We start from the raw sequence: 18027 nt of genomic DNA, 5'->3' as shown, positions 1-18027 counted from the left end.
GGCTGGCCTCCGCCTCTCTACTTCCTGCCGCCAGAGGCTCCGGATGCACTTCCGGCGTGCCTTTCCCCTCCTCTTGTGCTCTCATGTTAATGGCGGGTGGCGTCTGCTGAGGGGGACGCAAATAACCGCTACCCGCAAGGGAAAGACTCCCTGCCTGCCCCACTTCCACTCTCCGCAAGTATTCGAGCTCGCCAGTATGTCCGTGGTGCCGCCTAATCGCTCACAAACCGGCTGGCCCCGGGGAGTCAACCAGTTCGGCAACAAGTACATCCAGCAGACCAAGCCCCTCACCCTGGAGCGCACCATCAACCTGTAAGTGCGGCCTGGCCTTCGCGCGCTCTATTCTCGGGCACCCCCTTACCTCGTGAGCGCTCCCAAAGGCTCCCAGTCTTCTTCCGGCGCGCCCCCGGCCCTCGGCGGGCTTCACGCAGCCCCATCACCTCCACTCCCGCTGGCGAATGCGCGCCTTTCTAGCTCCTACGGGGCCCTTCGTGGTCCTCGAGCGCCACAGAGTTAGAGCCCTATTTGAGAGGGTTTTCTTTTCCTGGAGAGAAGGCTTGCTCCCATGCCCTGGATTCAGTCATAATAGGAAGATCCCAAGTTTGCTTTTGAACTCCTCCCTTCCCCACGTCTCCAAGAGGAAACCATCTGCGGAGCGTGGTGTTCATTTTTTCCTATCCAGTGTTTATGTTTTCACGTCACGTGTGTGGTATTGCTTTTGTGGGTTCTTCTTTGATGTGAACGGTATAATGTATCGTGTGCGCAGTTTTCATTTTTCCTGTAGCAGTGAGCTTTGGAGAGCTAGCTATAATGCGTAGGTTTAGGGTTTTTTTTTTGTTTTGTTTTGTTTTTGTTTTTTTTTCTCTTAACGGCTTAATTGATACTTGAGCTCCAGAATACACCACATTTTATTCATGTGCTCGGGGCCATCTGGCTTACCCTCTCTATTCACCTGTGCTGCAACTTGGGAGGGTGCCTACTGTTAAGGTTAGGCTTTCATTCAGACCTTGGAGGGAACCAGCGTGTAGCCCCAGAGAACTCATTTTATTTTCAGTACTTTTCTCTTTGAACCCTTCAAGCTGTTGCATTTCGATGTCACTCCCAAAAGTTAATCTCGCGGTGGCAGGTAGTTGGCATTGGAGCTCTGTCTGGCTCAAGAAAATTTTTGGTATTCTCTCTCTCTCTGTTTTTTTTTAATTGCTTCTGAGAGCTTGTGAGACACCGTGGTGCTGACCCTAATGAAGGAAAGTGGCCAGTTTCTGGTCAATGTTTAAAAAGTGCAAGGACTGGGGCGCCTGGGTGGCTCAGTTGATTAGGCATCTGCCTTCTGCTCAGGTTGTGATCCCAGAGTCCTGGTATCTAGCCCAGCATTAGGCTCCCTGCCCAGTGGGGAGCCGGCTTCTCCTCTCTCTGCCTACTACTCCCCTGCTTGTGAGTTGTCAGATAAATAAATAAACAAATAAACAAAATCTTTAAAAAAAAAAAAAAGTGCAAGGATTTACTGATACTGGCGTTTCCATGAGAAACTTTAGGTGTTTCTCTATTTTACTTTCAAATAAAGGAACTTTTCCCCTTCAAAAATGATTTGAAATTGAAGAGATGATTGCTATTATTGTTTTACTTGGCAAAACAATTTGGCAAAAAAAATTTGGTGCTGGCATGGAAATTTAGACAATAAAAATACTGGGTTTATGAAATCTGGTTAGATTGTTGTGTATATACAAGTTAATATCTCTAGCTGTTACATCAACATAATAACAGTTTAATTTCATATCCCCTCTTTAAAACACCTTCGTAAGATACCCGTGAAGCCGAAAAGGCAAATGTTCTTTTTAAAAATGTGAAAGCACAACTTCTGGATTACTTTGGTAATTAGGAGTAGGGCTTGTGGTTTTTCCTTGATTTAACTTCATTACTGGATCAATTTGCATCAAGTTACTATGTAGAATTAACATGGTTAAGTGTTTTTATTTTTACTCCATTTATTTATTTTTTTAAAGATTTTATTTATTTACCTGACAGAGAGAGATCACAAGTAGACAGAGAGGCAGGCAGAGAGAGAGGAAGAAGCAGGCTTCACTGAGCAGAGAGCCCGATGCGGAGCTCGATCCCAGGACCCTGAGATCATGACCTGAGCCGAAGGCAGCGGCTTAACCCGCTTAGCCACCCAAGCGCCCCAATTTTTACTCCATTTAAAGTTAAGGATTGATGAGTTTACAGAATGTCTCCTCTCCTGGATAAATAGGGTATGCAGAAAAAAAAAAACCCAAAAAACAAACACTGTTGTGAACTCAGTTCTCCTGGGTGAGTTATAATCTAACTTAATCTATAGTTATAATCTATAGTTATAATCTAACTATAATTTAAACAAGTCCTTTCTCCCCTACTATACTTTCTTTTAGGATGTACTATGTGAAAGTCTACTTTGTACCGGGCACTGGGCATAACCCTGGGTGTACAGTGGTGAGGAAGTAAGATGTAGTCCCTGCTTTGCAAAGTTCACAGTGTGATGGGAATAAAATGCATGTCCAGGCTGGCACTATGATTTCATACATAAAAATTCTTACATTTCATTAGATGACATCTCTTTATTGATACGAGAGCTAGACTTTACAGTTTAGATATGTACAGCTATCCTTAATTCTTTCTAACTCAAGTTGTGAATACTAAATGTTAATACATATTAAAAATTTCCTGGCACATAGTACCGGGTGAAATTGTTGTGACAAGCAATGATGTTAGATTCAGCATTGGGTCTACTGGGGAAGTCCTTGAATTCCTTAAAGCTGCTTCATTCATGCCTAGAATCTGGCTTCAGTGTTGTTTTGACAACCTTGATTTGTTTACCTTTCAAGAATAGCTAAGTAGATTAATTATATAGTTGTTGGCTTTTAATGTCATTTTTTTTAAAAGATTTTATTTATTTATTTGACAGACAGAGATCACAAGTAGGCAGAGAGGCAGGCAGAGAGAGAGAGAGAGAGAGAGAGAGGAGGAAGCAGGCTCCTGGCAGAGCAGAGGGCCCAATGTGGGACTGGATCCCAGGACCCTGGGATCATGACCTGAGCTGAAGGCAGAGGCTTTAACCCACTGAGCCACCCAGGTGCCCAATGTTAAGTCATTTTGATACAGAATAGGCAGGTGTGGTCAAAGCATTCTTACTCAAAGACTTATAATCAGAGGGTTCTTTACTGTAAGGGTAATGATGGGGGGGGGTTACAAGGTGGTATGTTTGATTAAATAGGGGATTTTTAACTATCTTTAAGGAAAAATTTGATATTTACTAGGCAAGATGAAAACTATCTTAATATGAGCTATATTTGGAATTCTTGCTAGAGGAGAGAATATTCAGAATAGATATGGTGGGCAAAGGATTTGAATTACAAAAAGGGAAGAGTAAGGCTATTGAATACAAGCAAAAAGTCAGGGTTTATGTAGAGGGGACGGAAAAGTTCACCTGAAGAGGAAAGGGTTGTGGATAGAAAAGTCTGAGGATAGTTGGCTGGGAGAAAAATAACTGAAGAGTTGATGGAAGGTGGTGGCTCACTTTGTAGAAAAAGAGATATTAGTCTTTAGCACCCATAATTAATAGAATTTCTGGTTGGATTAGTAGAAGATCCCAAGGGGACATTAGCCAGGTTGACAGTGTTAGTCTAACAGCCGGGATCTAAAACCAGAGGATTTCCAGATAGCCACTTCTCTAAGCATTTGAGGGCCTTAAGGGGTGGTGTTATCTATACTTGAAAGTTCAAGTGTGGTGTAGCAACTTGATGTAATGGAAGCTGTCCATCCAGTCCAAAGAGCTGGATTCTGATCTCTGCTGTCACATTAACTTGTGTAACTTTGGACAAAACCTGGTGTTTTCCAAACTTTTCCCCCCCATAGTTTTTTTGTGTCTGTTTGGTATCTGTCATGGTAAATTATGGTCCTCAGTTCTCATGTTAGATATTTGTTTTTGGATCACAGGTACCCTCTTACCAATTATACTTTTGGTACAAAAGAGCCCCTCTATGAGAAGGACAGCTCTGTTGCAGCCAGATTTCAGCGCATGAGGGAGGAATTTGATAAAATTGGAATGAGAAGGACTGTAGAAGGGGTTCTGATTGTACATGAGCACCGGCTACCACATGTGTTACTGCTACAGCTGGGAACAACTTTCTTCAAATTGTAAGTGTCATTGGAAGTTAGCAGCCAGACACCTTTTAATAGGATTGCTGTTTTATGTAGTTTGGGAAGACCATTTTTGACTTTAGTCATTTAGTTACATAAGCACTGCTGTTAATGGAGTCTTTAGAAAGAGAAAACCATTTCATTTTTCAGTGTAATGCTCATTTATTCCTTAACTGGCAATCTGCATATTTCTGTATATTGTTAAGAACTGAGCTTGATAGAAGCTTCATGAAGCAAATTAGTCGAAGTTCAATTTCTAGATGTCATTGTACCATTACTAAGAATAAATGATATTATTTCTTTCTTAGGATGAATGGTGTTTCTGATTCTTAAAATGACTTGCATTTTTATAGGTAACTGTTTAGTTTTATCACTTAAACTCATAAATATCTCTGTATTATACATTCAGTGCACAACCATTTGACCATATTGTACCAAAAAGAGAGGTCTCAAATCCTTAGTTTGGAATTCTTGAAGAATGTCGCATTTTTCAGACTGAAAAAATGTGGTCCATTGCCTCTTTGGGCATTTCTAGAATCCATTATGACCAGATTGCCTTCCAGAGAGAAGAGAGTGGGATAGACTGGTGGCTAGAAGTTGTTTGTTATGTTACATACTTTGTTTAAAACTAGGGTTTGTGCACTGTTAGTCTGGTGAATTAAAAGGATGAGTTCAATTTTCTAGCACATTCTTCCCCCTCCCTTTGACATTTGTTTTCTCTAATTGCCGTATGTGACACTGAAATATGAGTTATTCAGTTAGATGATAGAAATAATTATTACTGTGTTCTTCTTGTTATCCTAAAATTGTTTTAAGTTGAAAGCTGAAATTCTTAACCTTTATGCAGACCTGGTGGTGAACTTAACCCAGGAGAAGATGAAGTTGAAGGACTAAAACGCTTAATGACAGAGGTATTTCTCCATTTAACTGCTTTGGCGGTTTTATCCTTGCCCATCTGAACAACATCAACTGAATGGATAAATAGGTTTTTTATCTTTTTTATTTTTAAGTTTATTTTGAATAGTTTTCACTAAATCTTAAACAACAGAGTGTTAGTACTATGTTTACTTTCTGTAAGTTGAACTAGAAGTTAACACTTTTTTCCATTGAAGTGCAGATGTAACAATAAGGGTTAATAAAAGCCAACATTTTATTGAGTACTTACCGTGCTAGGCATTGTTCTGAGTGCTTTACATGCAGTAGTTCCTTCAGCTGTCACAACAGCCCTAGGGAGAAGTAATGTTATTAATCCCATTTTACCGAAAGGGAAGCTGGGCACAGAGGGTTCAAGTAACTTCCTTGATGTTTGCAGGTAGTTTGTCATGGAGCTGGAGATCAGAATACAGTTAGTTTTGTTGTGGTGTAGGCCTCTATAGGGTTTTTGACAAGAGTGATTCCTATTAAAAAGCTATTTTCATTTTTGACATATCTTTTAAGCTTTACCCACATTGTGCTACCTTTTAAAAGTCACTCTAATGTCTGTCTCTAAAGACTTGAGGCCAAATGCATAGATGCTCCAGGTTTTGAAGTTACAGATTGTTTTTATTATTATTTTTCTTCTTTTAAGCACGCAGTCCTTGCCTCTTTAATTACAAAACTAATATGCATTATGTGCAAAAACCTTGGCAAGTACAGAAAAGCAGGAGAAACAAAACTAAAATCACCTGTAATTCTACCACTTTGACCTATTGGTTTATCTCTCCAGTGTTTTTTTAAGTACATTATACCTTTTAAATATTGTGCTGTGCTTGGACTTCTGTTTACATGTGGTTGATTGAACCTATTTGCTTAACCCAGCTCCTTCTCAGAAATCCCACCAAGAAGGAAGTAAAGGGTTTTTTAAAAGATAGAAATTCAGTAGGATTGAAGGAGTTTAAGATGAGACAATTGCAAAAAAGAATTTTTAGAAGCTAGAAAAGCAGATGGGCAAATCACATCTGACTTAGCAGAAACCTCAGCCCAGCAGGGGGTAGTTCAGGACTTTGCACTTCATAGCACCACACAGGCTGAGGAATTGGAAGTGCCAGGTGCCCCTGAAAGTGGGAGCATGCATGGACTGGAAACTGGATTGTTAGTAGAGATTGACCCAGAAAACACTAAGCAATGAAAAAATGGAAGGGATGAGGAGCATAAATGAGAGTTTATATCCTGAATAGTGAGACTTACAGATTTCTACTACGTTGATAGAATTGTGACAATTAGGCTAATATACTCCAGGCTGAATGTTGGAGGTTTTGTTTCTGGAGAAAGTGACCAGTCCAAAAAAACGCCTCCAGATGATGATATTTGGGAATCTTCCCAAAGAATAGTGTGGCCTTGCCACTCAGGGTGACAGCTAAGCACCTTAGTACTTTACCTTAATTGTGAGCCAGGCTTTTGGAGAAAGTGTCTTTTAACAAGAAAGAGATCAAAAGAAGCAAACGAGGGGCGCCTGGATGACTCAGTGGGTTAAAGCATCTGCCTTCTGCTCAGGTCATGATCCCAGGGTCCTGGGATCGCGCCCCGTGTCGGGCTCTCTGCTCAGCGGGGAGCTTGCTTCCCTTCCTCTCTCTCTGCCTGCCTCTCTGCCTACTTGTGATCTCTGCCTGTCAAATAAATAAATAAAATCTTAAAAAAAAACAAAAGAAGCAAATGGAACTCAACAGAAACACAATTTAGCAATCAATAAAATTATTATTCTGGATGTGATGAGAGGAGATAGCTCATTTGTGGAACCTTGGGCCATAAAAAAGACTATTGAACCAATAAGAAAGAACTCATGAGTATTCAAAAAAAAATGTTAGCAGAAACAAAACATTCACTAGAGCGTTAAAAGATTGAATTGAGGAAATCTAGAAAGTAGGATGAAAAGGTAAAACAGAAGTGAGAAAAGATAAAATTAGTGGGTCATTCTAGAAGGACCAAAATAGATTATAGACAAATAGAGCAGAGGAAGAATATCAAAGCAATACTTCCCAAACTTAAAGAACATGAGTTTTCAGATCAGAAAGACCTACTGTCCTGCCCTTTATAATGAAGGTTAAAAGATCCGTGCAAAGGCGTATCATGAAAGTTTAAATCAGTAAGGATAAAGAGAAGATCTTAAAAACTTCCAAAGTTGGGAAGTGGAGGGGAGACATGAGTTAAATACAAAGCATCATCAAAAAAGGTATTGACTTCCTAGAAATAATACTGGAAGTTAAAAGGTCTTGTTACATGCCTTCATAATTCTGAGAGCATAATTTCTGCTGTAAAATTCTCTGTATAATCAAACCATAAATCCAGTGTGCAGGTAAAACTATTTCCAAACATACAGAATTTCCAGAAATACAGATCTTGTAACTTTTCTCAGGAAGCTACTAGAGGGTGTTGACTACCAAAATGAAAGGAAAAACTAAGAAGATACAGGATTCAGAATGTAGAGAGGATCTAACAACATAGAGAGGCAGAGGGAAGCCTCTTGACTTGAGTTGTGAGGCAGGGTTGAGAGCACTACAGAGCAGAGGAGGATGATAGTGTTGATTGGGGGAAAAAAGTGAAATTGACAGAATACTTGCCATTTGAATTGAGAAGAAATTTAAGTTCTTGAGAGAATGTGGACATGAAGTAGTGATAGTGAATGATATATGTATGAAACAGTTGTTAACTCTAAAAGAAAAGGATAGTTGTGTAGTAAGAAATGCAATTATAGTTTACTCAACGCTGGTGTGTCGAGACACCTAGTCATAGTAATTTGAATACTGAATGCAGTCTTTTTTTTTTTTTTTTAAAGATTTTATTTATTTATTTGACAGACAGCTTACAAGTAGGCAGTGAGGCGGGCAGAGAGAAAGGGGGAAGCAGACTCCCTGCTGAGCAGAGAGCCCAATGCGGGGCTCGATCCCAGGACCCTGGGATCATGACCTGAGCCAAAGGCAGAGGCTTTAACCCACTGAGCCACTCAGGTGCCCCCCCGAATGCAGTCTTAACCAAATACTGATTATGGGAGGATGGTAGAAGAGAAAGTATGAATGGAGGATATAGTTTAAAGATCTAAATTCTCACTCACAATAGGAGGGTGTTAATTGCTTTTTTACTTTAGGTTTATAAAAATGTAAAGTAATCAAGAAATGACCTTTAAAAAGCATGCATGAAAAGTATAACTGTAGTGGAGAAACCTGATACACAGTACTTCAGCCCAGGTGATCAAGGTTAACATGAGCAAAAGTCGTGTCTGTGTAATATGCTCTTGACATGCTGTAATGAGAATGGTACTTTAGCTTGGTGGTCTTCCTCTCTAAACTCCCCAAAATCCATAATCCCTGTCTAACTGAGAGGCATGGTATTAAATATTTCATTAGTATTCCTCAAAACTATGAAGATCATCAAAAACAAAGAAACTGAGAAACTGTTAAAGTCTATAGGAGAAATTACAATTAAATGTAATGTAAGAGGAAGAGGAAATTTATATCTTTACAAAAGAAGGAAATTCTGGGACTGGAAAGGACAGGAGTTAAAAACTAACCTTTCAGTTAGTAAAATAAAAGTATTGGTTCATTAATTGGGACAAATGTGCTAGTATAAGATGTTAATAGGGGAAACTGGCTGTGGGATACATAGGAAGTTTGTACCATATTTGCATTTTTTTTTCTATAAATGTGAAACTAAAACAGTTTGATTTTTTGTTTCAGTTTTTTATTTAAATTCTAGTCAGTTAACATACAGTGTTTATAGTTTTAGGGGTAGAATTGTGATTCATCACTTACATATAATACCCAGTGCTCATCACAATTGTCCTTAATACCCATCTCCCATCTAGCCCACACACTGGTCCGCCCTGCTCACCTCCCCTCTAGCAACCCTCTGGAACTAAAATAGTTTCTTTAAAAACAAGGTGAATGCTTGTGAAGAGTAGAGGCGAGTATGGGGGAAAAACACTAAGAGTTGAAAGTTGTAGCCAATGGAAATGGGGAAAGTGGGACAGGGAACTGCTCTTTCTCATTGTAGACCTTGTAGAACCATGTTTGACCAATTAAAACATACAGAGTATAATTTTGATTAAAATGACTTAAGTTTAATATTCTGCCACACAGATTTATAAAAATGAAAGTTTTTTTCTATAATTTAGTTAGGTGGCGATTTACACAAGCTACAGTTGATTCTAGTAAAACTATTGTATGTATGGCATTGGGTTATGTAAGAAATTGGTCACTTTTGGTTTTTCTTGTGTGGCCAGGGCATAACAACAGATTTGTTGGTCCTATGTAGTTATGTTGTTGCTAGATTGCCATTTTGGTACTAATAGTTATGTCTTGGGCCAAATGACATAGATAATAGTAGACAAGAAATGATAAAGAGGAAATTTATATCTTTACAAAAGAAGTATATTCATGGGTAGGTATTACTGGTTGTATTATTTCTTTTTGACAGATACTGGGTCGTCAAGATGGTGTCCTGCAAGACTGGGTCATTGATGACTGCATTGGTAACTGGTGGAGACCAAATTTTGAACCTCCTCAGGTCAGTGTTCTTTTCTATTTGCTGGCCATTTAGGGAAGTAGAAAACTACTTAAATTCCAGCCTTTGGAAAAGAGTATAGCAGAATTTGACTTTCTCTCTCATTAATGTAGATAAAAAATTTTAAAAATCAAACATTTTTTTCTTTTAAAGAAAAATTTCACATATACAAAAGTAGGAACAATAGGGACGCCTGGGTGGCTCAATTGGTTGAGCAGCTGCCTTCGGCCCAGGTCATAATCCCAGCGTCCTGGGATCGAGTCCCACATCGGACTCCTTGCTCGGCAGGGAGCCTGCTTCTCCCTCTGCCTCTGCCTGCCATTCTGTCTGCCTGTGCTCGCTCGCTCTCCCTCTCTCGCTCTGACAAATAAATAAATAAAATCTTAAAAAAAAAAAAAGTAGGAATAATAAAAGTCCATAAATCCCATTACCTGTCTTCCACCTTCAACAGTTAGCAGCTCATGGTCAGACTTCACCTGGCACTCTTTTCCCCTCCCTCAACTTCGATTATTTTGGAACAAGTCCTAGGTAATCATGTCAAATGTAAATATTTCAGTATATGTCTCTAAAACGTAAAGGTCTCTTTAAAAACAACACAGGATACATTCTCACACTAAGAGTAAGGATTATTCCATAATATCATTAAATATGTGTATCTCTGACTAGTTTCAAGCTTGTATTTTGTTTTCTAATTTGTTTAAATTAGGATAGTCTCTTAAGTCTCTTTTGGCTGGTCACTTTCCTAGTTCTCTTTTTTCCCCCCTTATAATTTATTAATAAAAACAAGCTTTTAAAGTCCTTTGTGTTTCCATTGCTGATTGCATCTGCCTGTTGTCATTGAACGTGTAGTTCTTTCACTTCTGTCCTGTCAACTGGTAGATCAAGAAACTGGATTTGGCTGGTGGGGAAGTATAAGGCTCACCAGAGCTGGTATATTGTTTAATTTCTGCATAATAATTTACCCCTAAACTTAGCAGTTTAAGACAGCAGACGTTTGTTATCTTCATTTCTCAAGGTCAGACATCTGGGAGCTGCCTTGCTGGGTGGTTCTGGCTCATGGTCTCTCAAGAGGTTATGGTCAGGCTGTCAGCTGGGATTGCGTCACCTCAAGGCTGGACTAGGGCTGAAGGATCTGATCCCAGGTTCACGCGTGTTTGTTAGCAAGCCTTTCTTCCTGCGCTGTTGGACTGAAGGCTTCAGTTCCTTGTTGGGTGTTGACCTGAAGGCGCTCTCTGTTACCAGGAGAGTGTCTCCATAGGGTAACTCCCAGTGAGGCAGCTGGCTTCCCCTAGAGCTTGAGATCCGAGGTGGAGAAAGTGACAGAGAGCAAGAAAGCTGTGGTCTGTATAACCTAATCTTGACAGTGACATACTGTCACTTCTGCTGTATGCTACTGGTCACACAAGCCAACATAATACATTGTGGGAGGGGACTACACAAAAGTGTGCATACCAGGAAACGGGTCGCTGGGGGTCATCTTGGGGGATGGCCCTCACAGACAGTACCATGTACTTCCATCAGAAGTTTTGTAATGTCTGGTTATGTCTTTTTGTAATGTTAGCTGCTCGTTGATAATAGTTTTTTGGGCTTATTAATTCATTAGGGTTGTTTTCCTTTTATTTATTTATTAAAAAGATTTAATTAATTTACTTATTTGACAGAGAGATCACAAGTAGGCAGAGAGGCAGGCAGAGAGAGAGGAGGAAGCAGGCTCCCCGCTGAGCAGAGAGCCCAATGTGGGGCTTGATCCCAGGACCCTGGGATCATGACCTGAGCGGAAGGCAGAGACTTTAACCCACTAAGCCACCCAGGCGCCCCGTTTGTGATCCTTTTATTAAGGGAAACTTCTCTCATCAACTGTTTGGTTACCCTGAGGTATAATTTATGTAGGAAAGTATAGATGCTTCTTTTCAGAAGAATGAGTTAATTTATTAGTATCCTTCAAAGACTTTATTCACAAGAAAGAATAAGACAGAGACTTGGGTGCAGATAGATTGTTTGGGAAATGATCCCAGAAAACAATAGACTGATGAGACTGATGGGGGAATTACAGCTATGGGCAACTGGATCGATCCTGCTAAGGACTGTGAGGAACCATATGCAATGTACCTTAAAATTGTTCATTAGAAGGATGGAAGGCTGGAGACTCCTACCCCATTGGATGAGGGTTGTATTGACTCCCTTGCACTTTCATGTTGAGTCAGAGCACAGGTCGTGAGTTTCTGGGGCTTTAGAAACTCTTTGAGGCTGAAAAACAGAGAGTGAGACAGTGGCAGTAAGCTGGGAGCTTTCTGGCAATTTCCAACACAGCTGCCCTGAAATCTGAGGTGGGACGAGATCTGACAGGGTGGTAATGAGGTAATTCGGGGCCAAAAAGCATCTGGTTCAGTGACCTTTTAAAGTGTCCTATGATGTCATGGTTTAAATATATTCCTTGTGTTCTAATCCATTGTAATGATTGATAATGGTACTGAGCTCAAATTTTCTTACCTTTATCTGATGGGAGACTCTGATCCTGAATCCTGTTAACAAGGCTTTATGACTTAGATCGCTTCTTTGCATGACAGCATGTTCCAGGCTAAGAATTATATAAAATATCAGCCAAGCAAAAAAGATGATTATGTCCTCCTCTTCCTTCTGACTCTCTGGTATAGCTGAGGGATAGGAAGAGAAGGTGTTGTGGGAGCTGGTGCTAGTTCTCACCACCTGAAAATTGCCTTGGCTTTAAGAAAGTGTAATTTCATCTGAAAATAGTGAGGTTCCTGGTCCGAAGGTACATAAAACGATTATTGTTAATGTTTTTTTGATTTCTAAGCCTTCTTTGATCAAACTGGAAGCCCAGTAATAACACAAAAGTTTTTCAGGCTTCTCTCTGAATACCCTCATTCATCTCTCCTACCGAAGTCCTAGGACAGTTGCCTTCATGGATGGAACCCTGTGGGGTTGGCTCTGCTAGCATGAGATGCAGCCTAAGTGTTGTGTGCTCATTTCATACACTTGGAGTAGTGGTTAGGTGCCAGTGGAAAAAGAGCATGACACCATCTCCCTATATTTTTGTATAAAGTGCAGTTGGCTTAAACTCCAAGATGAAGACTGGAGAAGAAAGTTTTTTTTTTTTTTTTCTTTTAAAGATTTTATTTATTTATTTGACAGAGAGAGATCACAAGTAGGCAGAGAGGCAGGCAGAGAGAGAGGGAAGCAGGCTCTGCTGAGCAGAGAGCCCGACGCAGGGCTCGATCCCAGGACTCTGGGATCATGACCTGAGCCAAAGGCAGAGGCTTTAACCCACTGAGCCACCCAGGCTCCTCTGGAGAAGAAAGTATTAAAAGAAGAGGAACATATAGCCCCAAGTGGAAGAAAATGGGGTGATGCCAGTCACTTTGGTTTGGTCATGGTTTAGGAGATTTTGTTGTATGTGAACCACAGACTCCTGTAGCCTGTGCTGTTCAGACTACTTCTCACTGCTCTGTCATTGCCAGTGTGCCTGGTTTTCATGACCATGTAGGGCACCTCCAAAGCCTGGAACAGTTGTCTTCATTTATCATACCTTAGGGATGGCTCTGGTGTATCATTATTCTAACTCGAATACTGGGATGTTGAGTGGGGTGGAATAGTGCGAAATAACAGGCTTTTATCATCAGATAAGGGTTGACTAGATGAGGTTGAATCCTAGTATCATTACTTAGTTGTGTAGTCTTGGGAAAGACTTGCAGCTTCTCAGTGTAAGTTCTTACATAAAATGTGGGTGATATTTCCTCCTTTCGGCAGCCTCTGTTTTATCCTACTCTCCCCTTATATCTATTTTCAGCATTTTCCAACTCCCCTGCCCTCAAAATACAACTCCCAAAGCCAGAGTAGATTTTTCTGAATGTATGTGGGGAGATGGAGGTGAGTTCTGTACCTCTGACTTCTCAGATTCACTCGCCAGAATTCTTTCTGAGGTCCTAACCTCCCCTCGCTAATTCTCTTTAGAATCCCTTAAGTTCTCCAGAATATTTTCTCCATTTTCACAAGCAACTTTACTCTTTATAGCTGACAGGACTCCACTGAGACTTTTGGTTTCTGAACATTCTTGGATCAAACTAGAAGCTCAGTAATAACACACAAGTTTTCCAGGCTGGTGTTCCTAAAGTGTGTGTTGGGTGTGTGTGTGTGTGTGTGTGTGTGTGTGTGTGTCTCATTGTTGTTGGAGCACTGCCTTGTCAGATACCTCAAAGGGCATATTTAGACTTCTAATATAGTAAACTTCTTTGGGTTGTAAGTTCCTCAAGCTATAAATCCTGTGACTACACCTAAAACTGATTTGAATGGCTAAATGGTTTACTACTCGTTATGTTGTATTTATCAAGCATTTATCTTTCAGAACATCTGTTAGGTACCAGGTTCTGATAAAGGGAAGACTAGAAAGAGTTCTGTTTCTCCCAGCAGTTTATGCTGTATTGGGAAGGAAACAGAGAGAGAAAGAAATGAAACCACAGCATACATGTTAAAATTGTGTTGGGATTATGAGGAACTTGGTCTCAGGGTTGATAACTTGATCTTAACGTCTGAAATGGAAGAAGTCGATAAATAAAGGCATGGAGGTGTGAGGAAGGTCTTGGCAAATACAAATTATTCTCTTTTGTGATTTTAGTACCCGTATATTCCTGCACATATTACAAAACCCAAGGAACATAAGAAGTTGTTTTTGGTTCAACTTCAAGAGAAAGGTAAGTTATTCTGCTTTTGAATGCAGCCATCTGAAAACTTTTGTAATTTCAAGAATACTTTTATTTGAGTTTTCTCCAAGTTCCTTGAATTTTGAATTTATTGTGAAAATAAAAACATAGTATGTATATATAGAATTAACCACTTTTTTAAAAAAGATTTTATTTTGTTTATTTTTTAAAGATCTTATTTATTTGAGAGAGTGTGAGTGTGAGCATAAGCAGGAGGAGCAGCAGAGAGAAAGAGACTCTCAAGTGGACTCCACACTGAGCACAGAGGCCTGAGCTCAAATCAAGAGTCAGACATTTAACTGACTAAGCCACCCAGGTGCCCCAGAATTAACCAGTTCTTCACATAGATGTGCCAGTCATGCTATAGGGGGAAGAGTAAATTTTATGAGAGCCTAAATACCTGATAGTAGTGTTTTAAAATAACTGTTTAGCTTTTGGTACTGATATTCTCATTGTGATAAACTGAAACTTTTAGGAGACAGAGGAATTAATTTTTTAAGTGCCACCTTTGGGCCTGTTGTACATTTTAACAAATATTTCTTATCATAGTCTTAAAATGGAATTCAAAATAAATTATAAACCCGAAGGCTTGGCTCTTCTCCCTTTGTTTCCAGGGCCAGTGCTTATAATGTGCTCGTGCTTGTTAATAACACTGACTATGAACTTTGCTTTAAAGACACAACCAAAATGGAGTGCTTGGGTGGCTCAGTTGATTAAGCCTCTGCCTTCGGCTCCGGTCATGATCCCAGCCTGAGATTGAGCCCCGCATTGTCTTCCTGCTCAGCAGGGATCCTGGTTCTCCCTCTCCCTTTGCCTGCCACTCCCCCTGCTTGTGCTCACTCTCTCTCTCCCTCTCTCCCTCTCATTCTGTCAAATGAATAAGTAAAACCTTTAAAAAAAAGATACAACCAAAATGTGTTAAGGAGAATTACCTTTTTCCTCAGGAGTTTCTCAAATATAAAATGGGTGATTATTTTACAAATGAATTGTAAGCAGTGATTGTCTAGGAATTTATAGAAAATGTTTACTGTTTTGTTTTTATTTTATTTTATTTTGTTTTATTTTAGCCTTGTTTGCAGTCCCTAAAAATTACAAGCTTGTAGCTGCACCATTGTTTGAATTGTATGACAATGCACCAGGATATGGACCCATCATTTCTAGTCTCCCTCAGCTTCTGAGCAGGTATGGAAAGTTGAACATTTTGTGGCTGATTCATCTAAATTGCCAGATTTAAGATATTCTGAGCTATTTGATAAAGGATAGTTATGAATTTTGGTCTTTAAGGAAACTAAGACTGTAGATGGTTTCTTGGCTCATGCACAAGCCATAGATTAAGTATGACTGACTAAAAGTATCCCCAGACTCCCCAAGTTGCAGCATGACATTCCGGTATTTGGGTGAATGTTCTTCTCCACATCTGATATTTTTGTTACTGTTAAGTTTGAAGTCTTCATTCAAAGAGGATATGATAAAATGGCAGTCAGCACAGTATAATAACATTGAGGGGAATTACCTATATGAAAATGTGGAGAATTACATCTTTGTGTAAGATGTTCTCTTTCTTCTTTGAAATGTGTTATATTTAGGTCTACTGGGATATGAGGGATTAATTCCTGAGTTTTTACATACATGGAGTTTAGTTTTCTTGTTTTGTTTGTTTTTGGTAGAGACAGGTACAAGAAAGGTGTTTTTAAAAAAAGTGACTTGTACTGGTTGATGTTCTTAGAGTCTTCTATAGATAGACCACAGGGTAATGTGGTGGCTAAGAATATAGATACTGTGGGCAGTGTTTGGATTTGAATTCCACCTTTAATAACTTCCTGGCAGCATGACCTTGGACAAATGATTATACCTATTTGCTTATTTCTTCACCTGTAAATCAGGGTTGTAGTCCCCACTTCATAGAATTATGAGGAGCAAGTGAAAAAATGCGTGTAAAGTGCTTACAACAGTGCCAGGCACCTGGTAAATGCTTAATAAATATTAGTTCAAAAACAGTTCTAATAGTGATTTTGGCCTTCTCTGAAACCTTATTGAGTATGAAATTGGTTCTTTCCATTTTGTTATACTAGTCAAACTTTTATCTTTTGCATCTCTTCTTCAGTCTGCTGTTGAGTTAGAAGTTGAACTGTGAGATAAGCAAAAGAGTCATATAATTCATTTATTTGAACACTGCTTCTCCGGTATCAGGAACTGTGCTGAGTGGCATAACACAATGAGTTAAAAAATTTTCCTTCTCTCAAGGAACTTTTTAGTGGATAATTAATCAGATGTACATTCTTAAATTTTCTTTTTTAGTTGTGAGGATTTAGCAACACTATTATTTAATGTGTAAGATGAGACAGGTCAGATAAAAGGATGTTTTGGTGTAGAAATGCCAAAAATGTCAAGGGAGGGTAGAAATGTCCAAATTTCTTTATCATCTAAGATTAAAAAAAAACTTTGTAAATAATGCTGTTTTTAATAAAGATATTGTTCTTTCTAAAATTCAGGTTCAATTTTATATACAACTGAATTCCTGCACAGTGGAGAAGTAAAAGAAGCCGTCTCTGTGAGCACAGCTATACACAGTGTAGAATAAATATGGTAGAAAAGTTTTTTTTGGTTTTTATCTCTTTCCCAATCCCTAAATTGCTACCTACTTTCTGTTGTTTGAATAGTAAAGTTAATATGAAGAACTAGATGGTGGTGTAAACAAATGTGATAATGTTTAATTTACTTTTGGTTCTACTCATACTTTTTTGTACAACATTAAAGAATATGAACTTCTTTCTATTTGTATTTTTTTTTCTTTTTTTAATTTTCACATTAAACTTGTAAAATTCTTACAGGTGAGGACTGTTTTTTTTCCCCTTCTCCTAGGGTGCTGATGTTGAGACAATGGCAGGTTTAGGTTAGTCGAGTATGTGGGACCCTTGTTCTGATACCATTTTGGGGAATATACTCCAAGACTATGTTCTAGATTTTTGTGATGAGGAACTTCTGTTACTTTTGGGAACTAGATTGCTTGATGGAGTCCTGAGGTGCAATTCCTGAACCAAATAATATACCTTGAGTTGTACTCCCAGTATGTTACTAACTGGTACATTTCATACTGATACATTCAGACCTTTGTTCACAAGCAACAGACCTTAAACATATGGGAAGCCATTAAAATTGGCTAAATTAGGGAAACTCATGGGAATTGGTATAAAAAGAGACCTGTTGAGAGCTGACTGAGACTTTTTCCCTTCATATAATGGGTGTATTATTTGTGTTGTTGTGAAATTAGGTGTTTTAGTTATTCCTAGGGCCGTGGTAAAATGGTGATCTGTGAAGGAAGTTTTTAAAAATGGGTCTGTTAGGTTTTGACTCTTGGATTACAAAGTTAGTTATTTCAGTTCATATCTGTAGAAATGAAAATTTGGTTTTAGCAATGACAAGCCTTGTCAAAAATATTTTGGAGTAATTTGAATCTACTGAAATCTAAAGACAGGATAGGGGATAGATTTTGTCAGCCTATGGGAAAAATACCAATTTAAAATTCTTTAAAATAACAACTGCTAAATTAGGAACAGGTTTTGGGGAATAAAAAGCGATTCTTAGGGCAAAGGAGTGTGCTGGCTGTGTCATTGCTTAATGGTCCAAGTATGTTGCGCACGCCTTATGGCAAGTGTGGCGACTG

The 18027-nt window shown here is 39.2% G+C and overlaps 1 protein-coding gene across 2 annotated transcripts; it reads left to right on the top strand.

The window, feature by feature from the left end:
* The first annotated feature begins 58 nt into the window (after positions 1–58).
* On the top strand, positions 59–17132 carry LOC111157351 (nudix hydrolase 21). 2 transcript variants are annotated; one of them, XM_022518686.1, is made up of 7 exons: positions 59–312; positions 3967–4167; positions 5018–5081; positions 9559–9648; positions 14279–14354; positions 15431–15545; positions 16856–17132. In XM_022518686.1, the coding sequence occupies exons 1-7, from the start codon at positions 197–199 to the stop codon at positions 16875–16877; spliced, it is 684 nt and encodes a 227-aa protein (XP_022374394.1). In that variant the 5' UTR covers positions 59–196; the 3' UTR covers positions 16878–17132. The 2 variants fall into 2 exon arrangements, with proteins under 2 accessions (XP_022374394.1, XP_022374396.1); XM_022518688.1 differs by lacking the exon at positions 15431–15545 and having other exon boundaries at positions 14279–14335.
* The last annotated feature ends 895 nt before the right edge of the window (positions 17133–18027 follow it).

This window comes from Enhydra lutris, unplaced genomic scaffold (assembly GCF_002288905.1).
Source record: "Enhydra lutris kenyoni isolate GAN:26980312 unplaced genomic scaffold, ASM228890v2 scaffoldscaffold54, whole genome shotgun sequence".
Lineage (NCBI taxonomy): Eukaryota > Metazoa > Chordata > Mammalia > Carnivora > Mustelidae > Enhydra > Enhydra lutris.
This window is presented reverse-complemented; position numbering and strand designations above follow the sequence as displayed.